The sequence below is a fragment of the Pristiophorus japonicus genome, chromosome 2, assembly GCF_044704955.1.
Source record: "Pristiophorus japonicus isolate sPriJap1 chromosome 2, sPriJap1.hap1, whole genome shotgun sequence".
Classification (NCBI taxonomy): Eukaryota; Metazoa; Chordata; class Chondrichthyes; family Pristiophoridae; genus Pristiophorus; species Pristiophorus japonicus.
The window spans coordinates 77,510,546-77,533,153 of record NC_091978.1 but is presented as its reverse complement, the minus strand read 5'-3'; the positions used below and the strand labels follow the sequence as shown (position 1 = coordinate 77,533,153).

At 45.8% G+C, this 22,608-nt stretch overlaps 1 protein-coding gene across 2 annotated transcripts in view; it reads left to right on the top strand.

Moving 5' to 3' along the window:
- The window catches only part of dnai1.2 (dynein, axonemal, intermediate chain 1, paralog 2), a 610,660-nt gene that overhangs the window by 87,935 nt on the left and 500,117 nt on the right, over positions 1-22,608 (top strand). For both annotated transcript variants that reach the window (XM_070868013.1, XM_070868021.1), the window contains exon 5: positions 2,816-2,942. In XM_070868013.1, the coding sequence (XP_070724114.1) occupies positions 2,816-2,942 (127 nt within the window). The remainder of the gene's footprint in view (positions 1-2,815; positions 2,943-22,608) is intronic.

Here is a 22,608-nt window from a genome sequence, read left to right as displayed (position 1 = left end):
AATTACTTTAAATGTCTGCCCCCTAGTTGTTGACCCCGCTGCCAAGGGAAACAAGTCTTTCCTATCCACTCTATCCAGACCCCTCATAATTTTATACACCTCAATCAGGTCTCCCCTCAGCCTCCTCTGTTCCAAAGAAAACAGACCCAGCATCTCCAATCTTTCCTCATAGCCAAAATTCTTCAGTCCAGGCAACATTCTTGTAAATCTCCTCTGCACCCTTTCCAGTGCAATCACATCTTTCCTGTAACGTGGTGACCAGAACTGCACACAGTACTCCAGCTGCAGCCTAACCATTGTTTTATAGAGTTCAAGCGTAACATCCTTGCTCTTGTATTCCATGCCTCGACTAATAAAGGCAAGTATTCCATGTGCCTTCGTTACCACCTTATCTACCTGCCCTGCTATCTTCAGGGATCTGTAGACCTACACTCCAAGGTTCCTTTGTTCTTCTACACTTTTCAGTGTCATACCATTTAAAGTGTATTCCCTTGCCTTGTTAGACCTCTCCAAATGCATTACCTCACATTAATCCTGTCTCATTACACATTACCAGATCTAAAATAGCTTGTCCCCTGATTGGTTCCACAAGGTATTCTAAGAAACTGTCCCGAATACACTCTATGAACTCGTCCTCAAGGCTACGTTTACCAATTTGCTTTGTCCAATCTATATGAAGATTAAAGTCGACCACAATTATTGCAGTAGCTCTCTTTCAAGCTCCCATTATTTCTCTATTTTTTTCTTTGTCCTACAGTGTAGCTACTGTTAGGGGGCATATAAACTGTTCCCACCAGTGACTTTCCTTTGCTATTTCTTGTCTCCACCCATACTCATTCTACATCTTAATAGTGAAGTGAGCAGTGGATGCAGTTCGTAGGATATGCCATTTGATTAAGAAGTTACTCACCTTGACAACTCTCGTGAGATTGTTAAATTTCTTCCTGCACTGCATCCATGTTTGATGAGCAACACTCTTGGCATTGACCTCCACTGCTATTTCTTCCCACTGCCACCTATGCATGTGTCTGGAGGGCCACTCACGATATCGGCGACTCTGCTGGTGCATGCAGCCAATGATCAGCGCGGGTAGTACTGACTGTACGCAGAAATCATTTTTTTTTAAAGTAGGTAGCTTCCTGTAACGCAGTGAACAGGCACAGATTAATCGCGCTCCGCGATCCCTGCACCCGTTTCAGGTCTTATCCAGCCTTTCTACCCTTGGCTTAGTAGTAGCACTCTCGCCTCGGAATCAAAAGTTTGTGGGTTCAAACCCCACTACAGAGACATGAGCACAAAACCATAGGCTGGCATTTCTGTGCATCATCATCAGAGGCAGTCCCTCGAAATCGAGGAAGACTTGCTTCCACTCTAAAAGTGAGTTCTTAGGTGACTAAACAGTCCAATACGGGAATTGCAGTCTCTGTCACATATGAGACAGTCGTTGAAGGAACGGGTGGGTGGGACTGGTTTGCTGCATGCAGTACTGAAGTAGCACTGCACTGTCAGAGGTGCCGTCTTTCGCATGAGAAGTTAAGTCGAGACTCCATCTGCCCTCTCAAGCGGTTGTAAAAGATCCTATGTCACTATTCAAAGAAGATTCTTTCTTTTCTTTCTTTTTTTTTCCTTTCTTTCCTTCTTTCTTCCTTCCTTTCTTTCTTTTATTCTTTCCTTCTTTCCATCCTTCTTTCCGTCTTTGTTTCCTTCTTTCCTTTCCTTTTTTCTTTCCTTTTTTTCTTTCTTTCTCTTTTTATTAATTGATTACTGAGGCTTATGACACAAAAAGCAAATCAAATAACTCAGACTAAATAATGGATATTGCAAATATTGAATGGTAACAGAGGTGATTACCACCAATTCTACCTCAATGCAAATGCTAGAAACTATTAGTTGGTACCCACCTTGGATCTAGTAATCAGAATTTTCAAGCCTTAAAGTAGTAATCATAAATTTGGTTTCATTAGCTATATGGAGATAATTTATTGCCAGAAAAAGACTGAATTGTATCATAATAACCGCAGGATTTTGTTACAAGGAGTTCACTCACTGTTAGTTTCTGGTAGCTCAGCATTGTAGTATGTTATTAGAGCCCATGTTATATTGCTTCACATTAGCATTTTGGTTTTTGTTTACTGTTCATTCCATAACACTTTCTAGAATCCAGGTAATGTGCTGGATAGAACAAAAGATTTTATAAAGCGTAATAAGAAATGTATTTTTACTTCTAAATCATCAAAACTTGCATTTGCAAAAAAAAATCTTGAGGTAGTCACAGTTCAACCACCATGTTGGATCTGCCAATGACAGTAAGAAATCTTTGCCAGCCCAAGAAATCTTGATAGGAATGGACTAATTTAATAATGTAGTTTGAATATCATACTTTTCTTTAAAATCAGGAAAAAGTAGTGGGAATAACAGAAATAAATTACATAATTCTTCAAAAGGGATCAAAAATTCAAGTTTCAATTATTTCCGTTATTTATAATTTGAAATGAAGTTGCCTAATAACGTGAGAAGTGATTTTAGTCTGTTCATCAGTTAAGAAGAATTGACTATTTAGACACTATTTCGTTTTTCTTCTTTACACCTGAGTCTTGACAAAGTTTTGGTTGTTCTGATTTTATTTATTAGTCTAATTTCAATAACAAGTATATCTACTTTTGGAGACATTTTTGCTATTCAGTATTTGTAGTGAAATCATAATTGCATTCTATATAAATTTTGCTGCAAATTGTTCAAAAAGGAATTTTCTTCTTTGTAATTTTTTTTACCAGTTAGATGAATTCTTAATTCACCACTGTCTTTTATATTAAAGGAAAGGGCTTACAAACCGGTCCTATTGATTAGCCAGTTGGCCATTCACTTTGCACTGGATGGAAATCTACTACACAAGGATTCAGATGAAGCAAAGCGACAAAAATCTAGAGGGGATCTCTCTGAAGGTACTTGAAGAATTATTTTATGTTCAGTACCAAAGAATACTTTAAATATTTCTGGTTTGGAGAACTGGGTAGTGGAGTGAGTTGATATACTGGGGGAAAAATTGGACATTAACAGAAACCTGCCGATGTCACCTCAGCCTCGGGTTTACGGCCACTGGAAATGGCCGCAGCGCTACCGGTCAAAAATTCCCTTTGGGGGCTGGAGATTTGTATCACAGTGCTAACTTAGAGTGCAATGCCTTCATGTGGTGGCATTAGTGGAGTCCTCCGACCCAAAGTTCCCATCCTGAAGCGGCGTTGCATCTTCTTACAGCCTTTGGGAGCAAGGCTGTGGAGTTCGTAATGAATTGTGGGCAATTAAAAGAGCTATGAATTAAAGGGGCATGCGTTCAGAACTAACAAAAATTAAAATCAAGTGAAAAAATACATTTTGCAATCCTTACTGCTTTTCAAAAATTACATTAACATTAAAAAGAAGTCTCAAATAGGAATCTTCAGCATTTAAAACTGAATTACCTTCGCAACGTCAAAAATGAGAAAAGTGCTTCAGCACTAACACAAATGGCTCAGCAGGCAAGGGGAGGGGCACCTAGGATCTCGCATGCAGCACTCCCGCTTTGTGCAGTGGGTCAACACTGCAAGAGAGATCCTCTACCCACAGGAGACAGGAGACCCTCCAGATAGGAGGATATAGGAGACTACATCATTGAGGCCATCACTGCCAGCAGTGTTGCCCCCACCACCTGGCTCCAGTGCCCAAAGAACCTTCATGACCCCAGACCAGTGGTCATGGTCAGTGAATGCAACTTCAAAAGCTGTTTCCTACGAACTGCATCACTAGCCTCACACAGTGCTCAATATACGACTCCGCCCCCACCCCCCCCCCCCCCGCACCCCATCTGCCCCTCCAATCACTCACCTACCAACAATCTGTACCAGTCACAAGGCATATCTCCCATTCCTAGCTTCACCTCACCCCGCCTTGGAGGAGATGGTGTAGACCACTCTTGACAGGGGAATGGCTGAGCCCTTGGCCAGCAGCGGGGCTGAAAGGATACAAGATGCTGGTATCATACCTTATCCTCCTTCTGGCATGCACCTCTTGATTTTCCGTCCACCCTTCACCACAACTCCACCCTTGCACCTTCCTCATTTCACACACCTAAGAAATGAGGAGAGTAAAGAAGAAGAAGTTTGACTTAACACTCCCAGCCACCAGCTCCTCAAGGCCGACCAGCAAGGTAATTTGCAGATAAAGTCAGCAGCCTTCCACCAGCCATGCTGCAGTTACTGGGGTAATACTGCGCGACTTCAGTCGGATAGGCAGTGGCACATACGAGACAGTCACTAAGAGAATGCATGAGGGTGATTAGTTGATTTCTTGATGTCATATTGGATGGATAGATGTATAAAGTTGGATTGGAAAGTTTGCTTTGTAGTGGCTTTTATTTCAGCAATGTGACCAAAAGGACGCTGTGACGGTCAGTAACAGAGGGTAACAGAAGGTAAGGTATGGGACTAATGTTGAAAGGGGAATTGGAGTTGTGGTCACTGGGACCACAGGTCAATGATTCCATCCCGGATATTCCGGCCAGAAAGGGCTGTCTGGGTTGCATCCTTCCTTCTGCTTCCTCCTCTTCTGCTTCCCCCTCTTTGGCTTCCTCCTCTTCGGCTTCCTCCTCTTCTACTTCTAGCTCTTTGGCCTCTTCCTCTTCTGTGTCTTTCTCTTCCCTCTGCGCGTGGATGCTGTAACTCTGAAATGACAGCATAAAATGTGAAAATACTTAGCTGGTCAGGCAGCATTTCGGCATGAGCGTGAACTTTGTTTCTCTCTCCACGGATGTTGTTTGACCTGCTGAGTATTTGCAGCATTTTATGTCTTCTCAGAGACCGTCCTTTATCAGCCGAGGTCTTGCAAGCATCTAACAGCATCCCCTACATACTTAAAAACATTTTAACATCTATTGCAGCAAGCCACTACTTCAATAAATCAAAAAAATCGAGTCCAACAGTTTAAATGCAAACTCACCTGAAAGATGAGTGTGTCCGTTTAAGAGGTGCTGACAACATCTCTGTCAGTCTGCTTGCACACTAGGTTTAACTGGCGTGCTTCGGACCCAGCGCTGAATCAGTGCTAGGGTCGAAGTTTGCCATGGTGACGATAAGTCGGCGTTGCCGCTTGACGTCACCACTCCGCCATTTTGTTTTGCAGGACGCTACTTCAGAACTCCAGCGCTACTGGGATTTCCAAAATGGATGACGCCGTGGGACCTGCCACCAGCTGGCAGAAGAGTGGCGGCTGCCGCTTTCTTGACTTAACGCCGCGTTAACGGGTGACACTAATCAGGGAATTTTTCCCCCTCCCGCCCCCAGTCTTTTCATCTAGATTGGTGTCCATAATTAGCTGAAAGTTTCTTCTTTGCTTATACTAAGGCTCCTAAGTAAATGAGTTTAGGCAATATCAACCCAGTACCTATTGAGCATGTGATCACACCACAAAATGGACAACAATTCTGCATTGTTTTACATCTAGCCAATTGGATCTTCCATCTTCCATCTTCCTGATGGTCTTCGTTCATCTTTCTGATGTCTTTTTTTTAGTGAGTGGGAATGAGGTGGGGTTCATTTTCATCACTTGGGGCATTATGTCCAGTTTGTTTATCCTAATATAAAAATTGTTAAAATATTGGAAGGGATTCAGAAAAGAAAAATAAAGACAGCCCTGTTTCTTATATATAATGAGCTCTGATGACAAGTTAAAGTCGTTATTTTATTTTGAAAAAAAGTGCTAGGGACAAGAAATAATCTACACTTTAAATAATATGAATATAGTCAAAATTCTGAATCTTATATTGATGTAGGTCAATGTTCATGGTGCAGAATCAAGAGTCAAGAACGAGTGGACATGATTATAGTGTGAATTCAGTGGTCCCGCATGTCCAACGGGGAGGTACACTCAAAGAGAAAAGTCTGTTAGATAACCAAAGCTTTAGTTTTGTAGTCCTAACGCCAAAATGAGTTCACTTCAAGTGCAGTTCCTCGTTGGGAGTGTTGGAATTTACCTTTACAAGGTAACTGCAAACTAAATTTCTGCAAAAAAGTGACTATTTTACATTTGGAGATGTGACTGCCATCTAGTGTTGTGCATGTGGATTTGGTTGAAGAATCCAAAAAAAGAAATAAACAAATCTGAGTTTAACAGGGGGTAGAGAGATACAGGTTTATTACATAAGAAGGGTGATGGATTTGAGTGGATTGTGTACAATGTCTTGAAATACAGCATTAGTAGAAAAATTGAATAGCTTTTCTAGTTCCCAGAATCTAATTTTTTTTTTAAGTGTTTACTTAAAGGAGGGAAAAAATGTCATTCTCAGACTCCATTCTCAGAGGTAAAACAATTTTCAGTGGAACCATTGATTTGATCTGCTTTCATTTATTATTAGCTTGTCTGACACAATATTGGCTAAATGGAAAAACTAGGCAATGAGTCAGTAGTATCACCTATTCAACCCCAGGCCCTGACAAGACCACCTCACCACAGGTAGTTGAAGTTGGAGGCAATTTAGAAATCTGACATTTTTTCTGCTATTGTTCCTGCCAGTGCAAAATCAAGCTTTATGGTCTAGAAATTTGAAAACACTGCGCCTGTTTTTCAGGCGCGAAACAATCTCCTCAGCGTCCAGTATGATGGGCAGGAAATGCACGCGCATTGCCAGTTTGATGTACACCACCTGCCATATTAGATCGGGTTTCTCCTTGATTGGTGTCAGGAGCGCACGACAGAAGTATTTAAAGTAATGACTAGCTTGTTTAAATTAGCTTCTCCGATTTTGGTATGCCCCAGGTCTGACTTGCCATGTGCTGAACTCGCCCAGCAACACAGCACCAGCACTATGGATTATGCAAAACCTACAGGTTAGATGCTGGTTTGTAATTTCAGGCTGCTGGTTAACTTCTGGCCATTTTATGATGTGTTTTTTCACATTGGAAAGTACACTTTGTCTGTGACGAGCAAGATATTGCTGGTGTTGCATTGTTGTTGGCTGCTTCATAAACAATTTGAATGCAGTCATGGATGGTCTCATGGGTCTGCCTTCGAGGCTGGAGGAGGAAGGCAAGAAGCATGGAAGCCAGCAGAGAACAGAAGCAGCTGCCACTAGAGGGGAGAGGAGGAGGAGGGCACTGCGCAGAGGGTCATATCCACAGGGAGTGCTTCTCCTAGATGAAGGTTACTGAGGAGCAATGTCTCAGGCATTTTCACCAAAAAGGATCTGTCATCTGCAGAAGCCACAACTTGAGCCCCACACCAGGGCATGGAAAGCAGTGCCTATGACCCTAAAATTTATGCTTTGGGCAACTTTCAGACTGCAGCAGGTGACATCAGTGATATTTCACAGTTCGCAGTCCACCAGGAAAAACTCCTACATCTCATTCCCCATGGACAGAGCAAAGCAGGATGAAGGAGCTCTAGGCTTCCTCCACATGGCAAGCTTACTGCACCCACATTGCCTTGCACGCTCTCTATCACCAACGTAGCATCTTTATTAATCGTAAGGGATTCCACTCCCTCAACAACCAGCTGGTTTGCAAGCAAAACGCCATGCCGGCCTGCCCAGTATACTGGCAGCAGTCATGAATTTTTCATCCTGCACCAGTCCTCTGCCTGCTTTATTCCAACCAAACTTACAGGTTGGATACTGGGCGACAGAAGATATCCCATCCGGACATGGGTCATTACTCCTGTTAGGATCCTGGACACAGCTGTAGAGCTGGCTGACAATGAGCGCCATGCTGCCACAACAAATGTTATTAAGCAAACAATCAGTGTGCTCAAGCAATTCTACCGCTGCCTGGAGTGTTCTGGAGGAACTTTGCAATACTCACTTGAGAGGTATCCAGACCTGTGGTTAACTGCTGCATGCTCCACAACATTGCCATCATGAAGGACCAATTGGTACCACCAACTATGCAACAAGAAATGCAGCAGGAGGAGGAGGAGCATGAAAAGCAAGAAGAGTGGTGAAACATCGATCACCAGTGCCCCTAATTGATAGAACTCTCAAAGAACAATTCATCAAAGTGCACTTCACCTAAATCATCCCTCCCATCCCCAATACAGCAACACTCCCATAATCCTTATCACTATCCTAATGACCACCATCCTTTTGCCTTCCTTCAGTTCAATCTTATGGGTCTTGCCCTCATTTCCTAGGAACAGGAATAGACCATTGAGCCCCTCAAGCCTGCTCTGCCATTCAATGTGACTATGGCTGATCTGTGACCTAACTCTACGGCCCCAAGTTTCCACATGATTTGCTCTTGATTTTTAGGAGCAACTGGTGTAGAACGGAATATCTTAGAAATCGGAATTCTCCACATTTAGGGCCCAAGTTTCCACATGATTCGCGCCTGATTTTTAGGAGCAACTGGTGGAGAACGGGACTATTTTAGAAATCGCAATTCTCCACATTTTTTTTTCTGCAGTTCTAGTCAGGTAGAACAGTTCTAGTTTAGAACAGAATTTTTTCTTCAAAAGGGGGCGTGTCCGGCCACTGACGCCTGATTTGAAAGTTTCCACAATGAAAATGTACTCCAAACTAAAGTAGAATGGAGCCAGTGAAGATTTTTGTAGAACTGAAAAAACCTGTTCTACACATTAAAAAATCAGGCGCAGGTTACAAATTAGGCGTCCAGAACGAGGTGGGGGGAAGGGAACTCATTAAATTCGACAATAAATCCTTATTTATACTTCTACAAATATTATACAAATAAATCCAACCTGAATAAACATTTATAAGCAAAGAAAAGATTAAATAAACCATCTTCCTACCTGTGTGAAAGTGCTTCAGGCAGCTCAGCGATGTTCCCGTGAACGGGAGGGGGGGGAGGGAGGGGCAGGCAGTAACGAGGCAGTAAACAGCTTTCCACTTGAGGTGGAAGCCTTAGTGAGCTCAGCGATGTTCCCGCGAACGGGAGGGGGGGGTGGAGGGAGGGGCAGGCAGTAACGAGGCAGCAAACAGCTTTCCACTTCAGGTGGAAGCCTGTGAGCTCAGCGATGTTCCCGCGAACGGGAGCGGGGGGAGGGAGAGAGAGGAAGGGGCAGGCAGGCAGCCAAAGATACAGCAGCAGGCTTCGAGCTGTGAGGGGGACTGAGGCCATTTGGACAGGGAGAGGCAGCCACATCGACAGTTTTATATTTACATTTGCAGAATGGGTGCTGCATTGTCAACACCACATATTATGCAATGGTTTGCCATCAATTCACTGCATCGGAGACAATTGTTTAGAGCTCACCACACCAGGAACATCATAGCCCGTAGGTTGATGGGCAAGAGACCTTACCCACATCGACAATATCGAACCAGGCGCTCGTACCTGGACATGAGCGAGGCTGATTGTGTGAAAAGGCTGCGTTTTCGCAGAGAAGTTGTTACTGAGATCTGTGATATAGTGAGAGCAGATTTGCAGCCCAGAAGCAGAAGGACAACTGCCTTGCCTGTTGAAGTGAAGGTAACAGCTGCACTTTCTTTCTATGCCTCGGGATCGTTTCAGGCTACAACTGGAGATGTGTGTGCCATCTCTCAACGTGCAATACATGCCTGCGTTTACCAGGTCACGGCTGCACTTTATGCGCGAAGGAATGACTTCATCAATTTCCCAATGACCACACAAGCGATCCATGAGAGGGCTGTGGGCTTCTTCAGGATTGCCGGCTTCCCAAAGGTACAGGGCTGCATTGATTGTACCCACGTAGCCTTGCGAGCACCCGTGGAGGATTCTGAGCAGTACCGAAATAGGAAAGGTTTCCACTCTATCAATGTGCAGCTCGTGTGTGACGACAAGCAGCGCATCATGTCAGTCGATGCGTGATACCCTGGCAGCACCCACGATGCGTTTATCCTACGCGACAGCGTTCTATCTGACATGTTTGAGCAGCAGCCAGAAGGGCAGAGCTGGCTACTGTGAGACAAAGGGTACGACCTGACCAGCTGGCTCATGACATCTCTACGCGTGACACGGACAGAAGCTGACCATCAATACAACATGGCGCACATTGCGACCCGCAGCATCATTGAGAGGACCATTGGCATATTGAAACAGCGATTCCGATGCCTGGGCCATTCCGGGGGACAGTTGCAATACTCTCCTGAGATGGTCGGTCACTTCACTGTTGTGTGCTGCATGCTTCATAACTTAGCCATCATGAGGCAGCAGGAGCTGGTAGTGGAACCCGAAGACCCACGTGAGGGTCCAGTGCATGATGATAGTATTACGGAAGACCAGGATGTGGATGATAACGACAATCAGGAAAGCATGCAAGTGCCTGATGCCGGAGCACGAGGTCGGAGGAGGGCCGTCCATCGGAGGAGGCCCCTTTAATCCATCGAGCCTTGCGCCAGCAGCTCATCCGTGAACGCTTCAACTACTGATGCCTGAGGGCTCTGCGAACACTTTTGCATATGGACATGTTTATTCTTTGCAGTTGTTCCTACGTTGTGTTGTGTTAATGGAACATGAAACAGTTTTAATGAAAAAATATTTTATTGAGAAGTTAACGTCACTCTAATAAAATATTTGTTGTATCAAACTATACTTTTTAATATGACTCTTGAAGATCACTTAAAAACTTTAAGATCACTTATAAACTTGTAAAGTTCCAAAAGTAACAAAACACTTTCTATGTGAAAAATTTTACACTCTAAGATCACTTAAACTTCAAGATCACTTTTTAGATGCAAAATTAAATAATTTACAGAATGTGAGAGCATTTACACTATAAGATCACTTGCAAACCCTGAGATCACTAATATGTTGTAAAGTTACAAAACTTACAAAACAATTTCAATTTAAAAAAATCTTACACTCTGAAGAACACTTTTAAACTTCAGGATCACTTTTTAGGTGCAAAATTAAATAAGATACAAAAAAATGTGAGAGCATTTACACTATAAGATCACTTGAAAACCCTGAGATCACTTATAAGTTGTAAAGTTACAAAACTTACAAAACAATTTCAATTTGAAAAACGGTACTACAGCTACATCAAGAACAAGAACAAAAGCAGCAAAGAAAGGCTGCAACCATGTCTCATCCACATCTCAGTGAACGTTCACTTCCTCATGGGGGTGTCATTTGATTGGCTGGGCTGTGTGCCCTTATTGCAGCAGCTACCTCAACCATGCCCTCCCTGACGGCCTGTGCCGACACTTGCATGCCCTCCCTGATGGCCTGTGCCGTAATTTGCATGCCCTCCCTGATGGCCTGTGCCGTCGATTGCACTCCCTCGGACATTCCCTCCCTAAGTTCCCGTGTCATTACTGCTATTTCTCCTGTCAGGCCCGTCAACTCTTCACCTACTGCATTGACGCCACCGATGAGTGATCGGGTAAGCTCATTGGTCTCCATAGCCAATGCCACAACCTGAGCCGCATCTGTTGCACGCTGCATCTCAGGAGAGCGTGTCTCCAATCTCCTTCTCCTCTGCCTGGGTCTGCCTCGTGGCACCACTACACTGGGAGGCGCGGGCACGGACGGTGGGATGCTCGGTGTTGCAAGCGGCACCACTACACAGGGAGGCGCAGGCTGGGACTGTGGGACGCTCTGTGTTCCAGACGGTTGAACTGGAGGGAAAGGCTCGGGCTGGAATGGTGGGATGCTCTGTGTTGCAGACGGCAGCACTCGAGTGCGAGCCTTGGGCTGGGATGTTGGACGAATGGGTGTAAACTGCTCGATGATATCAGCAGCAACACTGGGACCCGAAGCGTCGGAATCGAAACCATAGTAGGTGGAACCAGAACCTATGCGAGAGGGAGGCGCAGGCTGGGACGGTAGTGCACTGACTGTAGAAAGCTGCATTATACCAGCAGCACCACTGGGACCCGCAACATCGGAAGCGAAAGCATGGAAGGTGGGACCAAGACCTATGCTAGGGGTTGAAACTCTGATGCCCCTTGATGGGGGCTCATAAACATTAAATTGGAAGCTCCCCCCTGCAGACATTTCAGTCATCGCTGCCATCATCCAGTCTGGATCGTCCGCAGCTGGTTGTACTGGCCCTTGTTCTGTACCCTCAGGATCCTCAACGTTGGCAGCTGCAGCATCATCATCGTCATCATCATCATCATGTTCTGCAAAATACATCAGAACAGTCAAATGCTTAACAGCAAGGGAGGGGGCCGGGTGGGTGGCATGAGTACTCTCACACATAGCAGGCCAGGCAGCAGATTGATTTAAAGGGCCACGATGCATTTTCAGGACTTACTCTCTTCCTCGCGTGCGGGCCCAGCTTGTGCTGTGCCGATTGCTTTACTCCATGTCCAACTCATCATAGCAGCTACCCTTTGTTCCAAGGGTGTCAGTGGATGCAGATTGGGCATGCCTCCTACTGTTCGAGTTGCTTCCCTTTTGTTGTGGGCCAATTTCTTCTGCAAAGAGTAAAATATAACTTTTTACAGAGTGTGTCAGTCTGCAAGGTGGGACATACAGATAGCCAGGTTACAATTACGATTAAATTAAAAATGGGAAATATTACTTACACTAACTACTTGACCAAGGTCGTGCCATTTCTTTTTACACTGACTGCCAGATCTCCTGGTATTCACCACTGCGCAGTAATCTTCTGCAACTTGGTTCCAGCGTTTCTTCATTTCTTTTGGTGGCACTTTTATGCGACCTCTGTTGCTGGTATCTAGCTCCTGCCATCTCTGCTCAATTACATTCACTAATATCTCAACTTCCTCATGTAAGAAATTCTTTTTTCTTGGTAGAGGTTGATCCATTGCAAAGTTGAATTGGCACTTTTTTTTCTCCAAACACAGTCCTTAATTTGTAGGCACCGGTTCTGCAAGTTTAGCAGTGAAAAGCTGAACTCACTGATTTCAGCAGGTGATTTCTTCAGCAGTGCTGCTAAAAGTACTCCCTCACACACAGAAATATCAATAAAATTAAAATACAAGCCTTTGCAGGGGTCCAAGAACAAATCTTCACGTTTTCTGCAGCACTTTCTAAAATGGCCGAGTGCCAATGTTTTTCTCACACTGCGCGTGCGCGAACGCTCCGACATGCGCGCACGCGCTCCAACGCGCACGCGCAGCGTTGCCAGCAGTGAAAACAACTAATTTAAATAGTACCCGCCCCCTCCCACTTACAAAATCGGCACGAGTGTAGGCTCCGCCCCCCTGCATGCCGCGCCAGGCAGACAAGGAGCTGCAGAACGCTCGAGAATCGCGATTTCTTTTTTAGGCGCCGTTTTAGGCGCGAAAAACGGGCGCCCAGCTCGGAGGAGCGCCCGTTTTTTTTCTTGTGGAAACTTGGGCCCTTAGTTTTCTGCAGTTCTAGTCAGGTAGAACAGTTTCACTTTGGAACTGAATTTTCTTTTCAAAAGGGGGCGTGTCCGGCCACTGACGCCTGATTTGAAAGTTTCCACAGTGAAAACGTACTCCAAACTAACTTAGAATGGAGTAAGTGAAGATTTTTGTACGCTTGAAAAAACCTTGTCTACACTTTAAAAAATCAGGCGCAGGTTACAAATTAGGTGTAGGGAACAAGGTGGGGGGTGGGGGAGGGGGCGGAAGGGAAGTCATTAAATTCTACAATCAATCCTTAGTTATACTTATACAAATATTATACAAATAAATCCAACCTGAATAAAAATATAAGCAAAGAAAAGATTAAATAAACCATGTTCCTACCTGTGTGAAAGTGCTTCAGGCAGGCCTTTCAGGCAGCGGTGTGGCGTCAGTGTCTCGACGGCAGCGGCAGGCAGCAAGCAGCCTTCGAGCTGAGCTGCGGTGCTTGAGGCAGGCCTTCATTCCCCGCGAAGATGCAGCACCCGGACGGACTTGAGGCCATTCGGCCATGGGATTGCAGCGGCATCAGTGGCTGGTCGGGAGCCGAAGAATGAACACGGGACACACGCAGCTGCAGATTTAAAATTCTTTAGGCCGTTCGGCCACGCTTATGGGGCGGCGTCAGTGGCTCGAAGGCAGCCGAAGAATCAGGAGCGGACGTGAGGCCATTCGGCCATGGGATTGCAGCGGCGTCAGTGGCTGATCGGGAGCCGAAGAAAGAACAGCAGCTAGCCTTCGAGCTGTGAGGGGGACTGACTGAGGCCATTTGGACAGGGAGAGGCAGCCACATCGACATCTTTATATTTAAATTTGCAGAATGGGTGCACCACATATTATGCAATGGTTTGCTTCCTCATGCAAGAAATTCTTTGTTCTTGGTGGCAGTTGATCCATTGCAAAGTTGAATTGGCACTTTTATTTCTCCAAACACACAGTCCTTAATTTGCAGGTTCTGCAAGTTTAGCAGTGAAAAGCTGAACTCACTGATTTCAGCAGGTGATTTATTCAGCAGTGCTGCTAAAAGCACTCCCTCACACACAGAAATATCAATAAAATTAAAATACAAGCCTTTGCAGAGGTCCAAGAAACAAATCTTCACTTTTTCTGCAGCACTTTTAAAAATGGCCGAGTGCCAATGTTTACTTCAGACTGCATGTGCGCGAACGCTCCAACGCGCACGTGCAGGGTTGCCGGCACCAAGAAGCCTCATTTAAATTGTACCCGCCCCCTCCTACTTACAAAATCGGCGCGAGTGGTAGGCTCCGCCCCCTGTACGCCGCGCCAAGCAGACATCGAGCTCCAAGGAGCTCGAGAATACCGCACTTTTTTTCCGGCGCCGTTTTCGGCACGAAATACAGGCGCCCATCTCTGAGGTGTGCCTTTTTCGCCGCATGTGGAAACTTGGGGCCATAGTATCCACCTTTGACCCATATCCCTTGATACCTTTGATTAACAGAAAATTATCAATCCCTGATGTAATATTAACAATTGATTTAGCATCAATTCCTGTTGCAGAAGAGAGTTCCAAACTTCTACCACCCTTTCTATGTAAAAGTGTTTTGCTAATTTCACTCCTGAAAGGGAAAATAGAATGAGAGTAAACTAGCGAGAGACATAACAACAGACTGTAAAAGCTTCTACTGGTATGTAAAGAGGAAAAGATGTAATATATCCAAGTTTGCTGATGATACAAAGCTAGGTTGGAATGTAAGTTGGGTGCTAAATCCTACCATTTACTTGCCCTGCCACATCTTCTCACTGCCTGGAGGGCTTCCTGCACTCTGGGAAGAAGAGATCTCCTTCCTTCTGTCCATGGCTTTCACCAGGGCCTCCAAGGCAGCATCAGGAAACCTGGGGGTATGATATGCTGGTCTAGCAGCCATTTCTCAATTGTTTACTTTGGCCGTAAAATTTGGCACCTTAGCACTGGTAGTTAAGACCAATTTGGAGAAAATAACGGCGGCTGCCACGCTTCCACCTACTTCCGGCATTGTGTGCGCTGGTCACCATCAGGGTGAGGGTCAAAGCGCCGGCAGTATGCAGAGTAGGCAGATTGTGAAGTCAGTCAGCGTGTAACGCTGATTTTATACACGACCTGCCATTTTCGACATTGCCGCTCCAATCAGCGCCCTCTTCTAAACACGCATAGCTGAATGTGGATTTAACTGCATGAGGGAACCCCCCAGTGCTATTTACAGCAACACCACAACTTGCGGGTAAGTTGATTAGTTCTCTTGTACTGGCTCTTGCAGAGATTATATAGAATCATAGAATGTTTTTTGTTATGTATGGAGAAAGACTGAACTCTGTGAGCTCAAAGTATTGTGTGACCTTAGTCTTTTATTGCAGGTCTCCAGAGTGCCTCTCCAACCTGTGAGGACTCCTTAATACCTGTGCTCCCAAGGAATTATGGTATCCCTTGGGACTCCAGGGGATGAGCCCTCTGGTGGCTGTACAGAGTAAAATACAAATCCACATATATAACAACACTCCTCCCAAAGTCAATAGTGTAACTATTTACAATGTAAGTTGATCTGGGGCCCTTCTTGCCCTGGTTAATCGTCTCGGTGTGAAAGCTGGTATTGTTGAATCATTTGTTGGGCCCTCGCTGGCTGCTGTGCAGCTGGCCTTGCTGGGCTGCCTGGTGTGTTGGGTCCTGCTGGGCAGCTGTGGATGATGGATTCTGCTTCGTGGTCAACCGTGGTGCCGGTTGCCACTGGTGTGTATGTTGGAGGATCAAAAAAGGTAGGGTCCAAGGTGGGTTGCTCAGGATAGTCCGTAAATTTGAGTTTAATTTGGTCCAAGTGTTTCTGGTGAATGAGTCCATTTGAAAGTTTGACCCGAAACACCCTGCTTCCCTCTTTGGCCACGACAGTGCCGGGAAGCCAACTGGGACCCTGTCCATAATTCAATACAAATACAGGATCATTGATTTCAATTTTTCATGACACATTTGCGCTATCATGGTATGTACTTTGTTGAAGTCGCCTGCTCTCTACCTGTTCATGTAGATCAGGGTGAACTAACGAGAGCCTTGTCTTAAGTGCTGTTTTCATGAGTAGTTCAGCAGGTAGGATCCCAATGCGGTAGCTAAGCAGGAGTCGGGATAGGCGAGTCTGCAGCGAGCCTTCAGTTACCCTCTTCAAGCCTTGCTTGATGATTTGCACTGCTCTCTCTGCCTGACCATTGGACGCTGGTTTAAACGGGGCAGATGTGACATGTTTGATCCTGTTATTGGGTCATGAATTCTTTGAACTCAGCACTGGTAAAACATGGCCCGTTGTCGCTCACCAGCACATCAGGTAAGCTGTGAGTGGCAAACATGGCCCGCAAGCTTTCAGTAGTGGCAGCGGACGTGCTAGCCGACATTATCTCACATTCAATCCACTTGGAACATGCGTCTACAACCACAAGGAACATTTTACCCAAGAATGGGCCTGCATAGTCGCCATGTACCCTAGACCATGGTTTGGAGGGCCAAGACCATAAACTTAGCGGCACCTCCCTGGGTACATTGCTTAACTGCGAGCATGTATTACATCTGTGAACACAGGACTCTAAGTCCACATCGATACCACACGTGGGATCTGACTATCGCTTTCATCATTACGATGCCTGGGTGTGTACTGTGGAGGTCATTGATAAAGGTGTCTCTGCCCTTCTTGGGGACCACTACTCGATTGCCCCACAGAAGGCAGTCTGCTTGTATAGACATTTCATCTTTGCGCCGCTGGAATGGCTTAATCTCTTCCTGTATTTCCATTGGGATACTGGACCAGCTCCCGTGAAGCACAAAGCTTTTGACTAGAGATAAAAAGGGGTCCTGGCATGTCCAGGTTTTGATCTGCCAGGCAATGACGGGTGATTGCTCACTCTCAAATGCTTCCATAACCAGATCTGCGGGCTACGCCATTTCCACCCCCATGGTGGGCAATGGCAGCCTACTGAGAGCATCGGCGCAGTTTTCTGTGCCTGGCCTGTGGCGGATGGTGTAGTTGTATGCGGACAACATGAGCGCACATCTCTGGATGCGGGCCGATGCGTTGGTATTTATCGCTTTACTCTCGGAAAACAGGGATATAAGTGGCTTATGGTCAATTTCCAATTAGAATTTTAGCCCAAACAGGTATTGATGCATTTTCTCTACCCCGTAGACACACGCTAATGCTTCTTTCTCAATCATGCTGTAGGCTCTCTCAGCCTTAGACAGACTCCTGGATGCATAAGCGACCGGTTGCAATGTCCCAGAATCATTAGCTTGTTGCAATACACACCCGACGCCATATGACGACGCATCACATGCTAGTACCAAACGCTTACATGGATCATACAACACAAGCAATTTGTTTGAGCATAACAATTTTCTTCGCTTTTACAAAGGCATTTTCTAGGCTTTTGCCCCAAATCCATTCATCCCCTTTTCATAGTAAAACATGCAGTGGTTCTACCAGTGTGCTAGGACCCGGTAAGAAGTTACCAAAGTAATTCAGGAGTCTTAGAAACGACCGCAGCTCCGTCATGTTCTGTGGCTTCGGTGCGTTCTCGATTGCTTCCATCTTCGCGTTGGTGGGCCTGATGCCGTCCGCCGCAATCGTCTTTCCCAAGAACTCCACTTCAGGTGGCAAGAAAACGCACTTCTAGCATTTTAACCTGAGCCCCACGCAGTTGAGTCGACTAAGAACCTCCTCCAGGTGCTGCAGATGCTCGAACGTGTTCCGACCTGTGACCAAGATGTCATTCTGGAAGACCACTGTGTGCGGGACCGACTTCAGTAAGCTTTCCATGTTTCTCTGGAATATCGCTGCCGCTGATCAGATTCAAAACGGGCATCTGTTATAAACAAAAAGACCTTTGTGCGTGTTGATACAGGTGAGGGCCTTCGATGATTCCTCCAGTTCCTGCGTCATGTAGGCTGAAGTCAGATTCAGCTTCGTGAACATCTTTCCTCCCGCCAGCATTGCAAAGAGGTCGTCAGCCTTTGGTAGTGGGTATTGGTCCTGCAGGGAGAAACGATTGATAGTTACTTTGTAATCGTCACAGATTCTGATGGTGCCGCCTCCCTTGAGGACAGGAACGATCGGACTGTCCCACTCGTTGAACTTGATCGGTGAACTTATGCCCTCTCTTTGCAGCCGGCCGAGCTTGATCTCTACCCTTTCATTATATACGGTACTGCTCTCGCCTTGCGATGGATAGGTCGCGCCCCCGGAATTAGGTGGATCTGCACTTTTGCTCCTTGTAATTTCCCGATGCCTGGTTCGAACAGCGAAGGAAATTTGTTTAAGACCTGGGCGCACGAAGTGTTGTCAGTATGTGATAGCGCTCGGACGTCGTCACAGTTCCAGCGTATCTTTCCCAGCCAGCTCCTGCCGAGCAGCGTGGGACCGTTGCCCAGTACCACCCAGAGTGGTAGCTTGTGCACCGCTCCATCGTAGGAGATCTTTATGGTCGCACTGCCGATTACAGGAATCAGTTCTTTTGTGTAAGTTCTTAGTTTCGTGCGAACTGGAGTTAAGACTGGCTTTGAGGCCTTGTTGCACCACAATCTTTCGAAAGTCTTTTGGCCCATGATGGACTGGCTCGCGCCCGTGTCCAGCTCCATTGACATCGGGAGTCCATTTAGTTCAACATTCAGCATTATCGGGGGACAATTCGTGGTGAATGTGTGCATCCCATGTACCTCTGCCTCCTCGGTCTGAGGCTCTGGTTCGTCGTGATCCTCCGTGGATCTGTCCTCCTCTGCAACATGGTGGTTTGCAGGTATAATAGGATTTGCAGCTCGCCTGCACACTCGTTGGAGGTGTCCAATTGTTCCACAGCCCTTGCAAATATACCCTTTGAATCGGCATGAATGGAAACGATGATCACCCCCGCAGCGCCACCAAGGTGTTAATGGCCTTGCATTCATCACCCTTGATGGTGGACTCTGAGACATCTGCGGACTTGCAGCTGCAGGTATGTGTGACCTGCCCTGTACGTTACGATTCGAAAACAACACCACTTTGTTCATAGTACTTGTAGCAGCACTTGTGTGCTGAGGGATTTGCTTCGTATTGTCACTGGTGGCAATGAACGCTTGGGCTATCGCTATGGCCTTACTCAAGGTTGGGGTCTCTACAGTCAAAAGTTTGCTAAGTATGGTTTCGTGGCCAATGCCAAGTACAAAAAAGTCTCTGAGCATATACTCCAAATGTTCTTCCAATTTGCAATTGTACAGGCTCTCTGCAAGACCACTTCAGCTAGTCCCACTCCCCTGCCCTTTCCCCGCAGCCCTGCAATTTTTTTTCCTTCAGGTTCTTATCACATTCTTTTTTGAAAGTCACGATTTAGTCTGCCTCCACCACCCTTTCACTCAGTGCATTCCAGATCCTAACCACTCGCTGCATAAAAAAGTTCTTCCTCATGTCACCTTTTGTTCTTTTGCCAATACGTTAAATCTGTGTCCTCTGGTTCTCTGTCAATGGGAACAGTTTCTCTCTATCTACTCTGTCTAGACCCTTCATGATTTTGAACACCTCTATCAAATCTCTTCTGAACCTTCTCTGCTTTAAAGAGAAGAACCTGAGCTACTATAGTCTATCCACGAAACTGAAGTCCCTCATACCTGGAATCATTCGTGTAAATTTTTTCTGCACCCTCTCTAAGGCCTACACCTCATTCCTAAAGTGCGGTGCCCAGAATTGTATACAGTACTCCAGTTGAGGTCGAACCAGTGTTTTATAAAGATTAGAATCATAGAACCATAGAATGGTTACAGCATGGAAGAAGGCCATTCGACCCATCAAGCCCGAGCCGACTCTCAGCTAGTACCATTCCCCTGCCCTTACATAGAAACATAGAAACATAGAAAATAGGTGCAGGAGCAGGCCATCGGCCCTTCCAGCCTGCACCACCATTCATATACAACCTCAGTACCCCGCTCGTGCCTTCTCTCCATATCCCCTGATCCCTTTAGCTGTAAGGGCCATATCTAACTCCATTTTGAATATATCCAATGAACTGGACTCAACAACTTTCTGTGGTAGAGAATTCCATAGGTTCACAATTCTCTGGGTGAAAAAGTTTCTCCTCATCTTGGTCCTATATGGCTTGCTCCTTATCCTTAGACTGTGACCCCAGTTCTGGACTTCCCCAACATCGGAAGCATTCTTCCTGCATCTAACCTGTCCAATTCTGTCAGAATTTTATATGCTTCTATGAGATCCCCTCTCATTCTTCTACTCTCATTACCCCATAGTCCTGCAATTGTTTTCCCTTCAGATACTTATTCAATTCCCTTTTGAAAGATAAAATTGAGTCTGCTCCACCACCCTTTCAGGCAGTGCATTCCAGATCTTAACCACTCGTTGCATAAAAAAGTTTTTTCTTAATGTCGCCTTTGGTTCTTTTAACTCACCTTAAATCTGCCTCCTCTGATTCTCGACCCTTCTGCCAATGGAAACAGTTTCTCTCCATCTACCCTGTCCAGACCCCTCATGATTTTGAACACTTCCATCACATCGTCTCTCAATCTTCTCTGCTCCAAGGAGAACAACCCCAGCTTCTCTAGTCTATCAACATAACCGAATTCCCTCATTCCTGGATTTATTCTTGTAAATCTTTTCTAAAGCGTGGCGCATAGAATTGGATACAGTACTCAAGTTGGGATCGAACCAGTGTTTTATTAAGGTTCATCATAATTTTCACACTTTTGTACTCTATGCTTCTATTTATGAAGCCCAGGAACCTCGAAGCGGTTTCAACTGCTTTTTCAACCTTCCACCTTCCACCTTCAATGATTTATGTGCACATTTCCCCAAGTCTCTCTGTTCATGCACCCCTGTTAGGATTGAACCCATTAGTTTATATTGCCTCTTCTTGTTCTTCCCACTGAAATGTATCACTTGACACTTTTCTGCGTTAAATTTCATCTGCCATGTGTCCGCCCATTCCACCAGCCTGTCTGTGTCTTCTTGAAATCTATCACTGGACTGAGAAGGACAGACTATTTGACAATTCAGAAGGACAGACAGAAAGGAAAAGGAGGTGGGGTAGATTTGTTGATAAAGGATGGAATCAATGCAATAGTGAGAAACGATATTGGCGCAAATGATCAGGATGTTGAAACAGTTTGGGTGGAGATAAGGAATAATAAGGGGAAAAAGTCACTGGTGGGTGTAGTCTACAGGCCCCCTAACAGTCGTAACTCTGATGGTCGGAGTATAAACCAAGAAATAGTGGGGGCTTGTAAAAAAGGAACAGCAATAATCATGGGTAATTTTAACCTCCATATTGATTGGACAATTCAAATTGGTCAGGGTAGCTTTGAGGAAGAGTTCATAGAGTTGCATAAGGGATGGGTTCCTTGAGCAGTATGTAATGGGGCCTACCTGGGGGCAGGCTATCTTAGATCTGGTCCTGTGTAATGAGACAGGATTAATAAACAATCTCCTAGTAAAGGATCCCCTTAGAATGAGTGATCATAACATGGTTGAATTTCAAATTGAGATGGAGGGTGAGAAAGTTGGATCTCAAATCAGCGTACTAAGCTTAAATAAAGGAGACTACAAAGGTATGAGGGCAGAGTTGGCTAAAGCGGACTGTGAAAATAGATTACAGTGTAGGATGGTTGATGTACAGTGGCGGGCCCTGGGACATCGTGGCCTCCCGACCTGCGAGAGAACAGCTCCGCAGGTCGGGCTATAAAAGAGCTGGAGCGGCGGGCCTGCGACATCGTGGCCCCCCGACCTGCGAGAGAACAGCTCCGCAGGTCGGGCTATAAGAGCTGGAGCGGCATACCAATTCAACCTCCAGCGCGAGCTGCTCCAAGGATTTTGAGATGGGCAACAGCGTGACGTCATCAAAGCCTTGGTCACCGTTTTGAAGTGTGGGCAGGAACATCGGCAGGGCCCAAGTACAGAGGAGTGGGTAGGTCAGGGCAGATGAGCGGCGAGTGTTTGTGACAGAGGTGTGACAGAGGTGTGACAGGGGCCCAGAAGAGCCGAGGGCCCGGGGTAGCACGGGCCAGCCCACACTGTGATATGTGTGCGTGCTAGGTCTGTGCAGCAGAGCAGGTCTCCAGTCGTCTTGGTTAACCCTTGCCACTGTACCAAGACCTATCTCTGTCAAGCCCATGTGGTGGCTGGTGTGCAACGGTCACCACATGCTAAAAAAATCCACGCACAGGCATCTTCTACCCCCTCAATTGGAGTTCAGGACTGGAACATCGGGTCCTTCATCAAAACATCTGTGAACTCGTGGAAGCAAGTCATCCTCGTTTGAGGGACCGCCTATGATGATGTCATTTAAGGAGATATTCCATAACTCTCAAGAAAAAT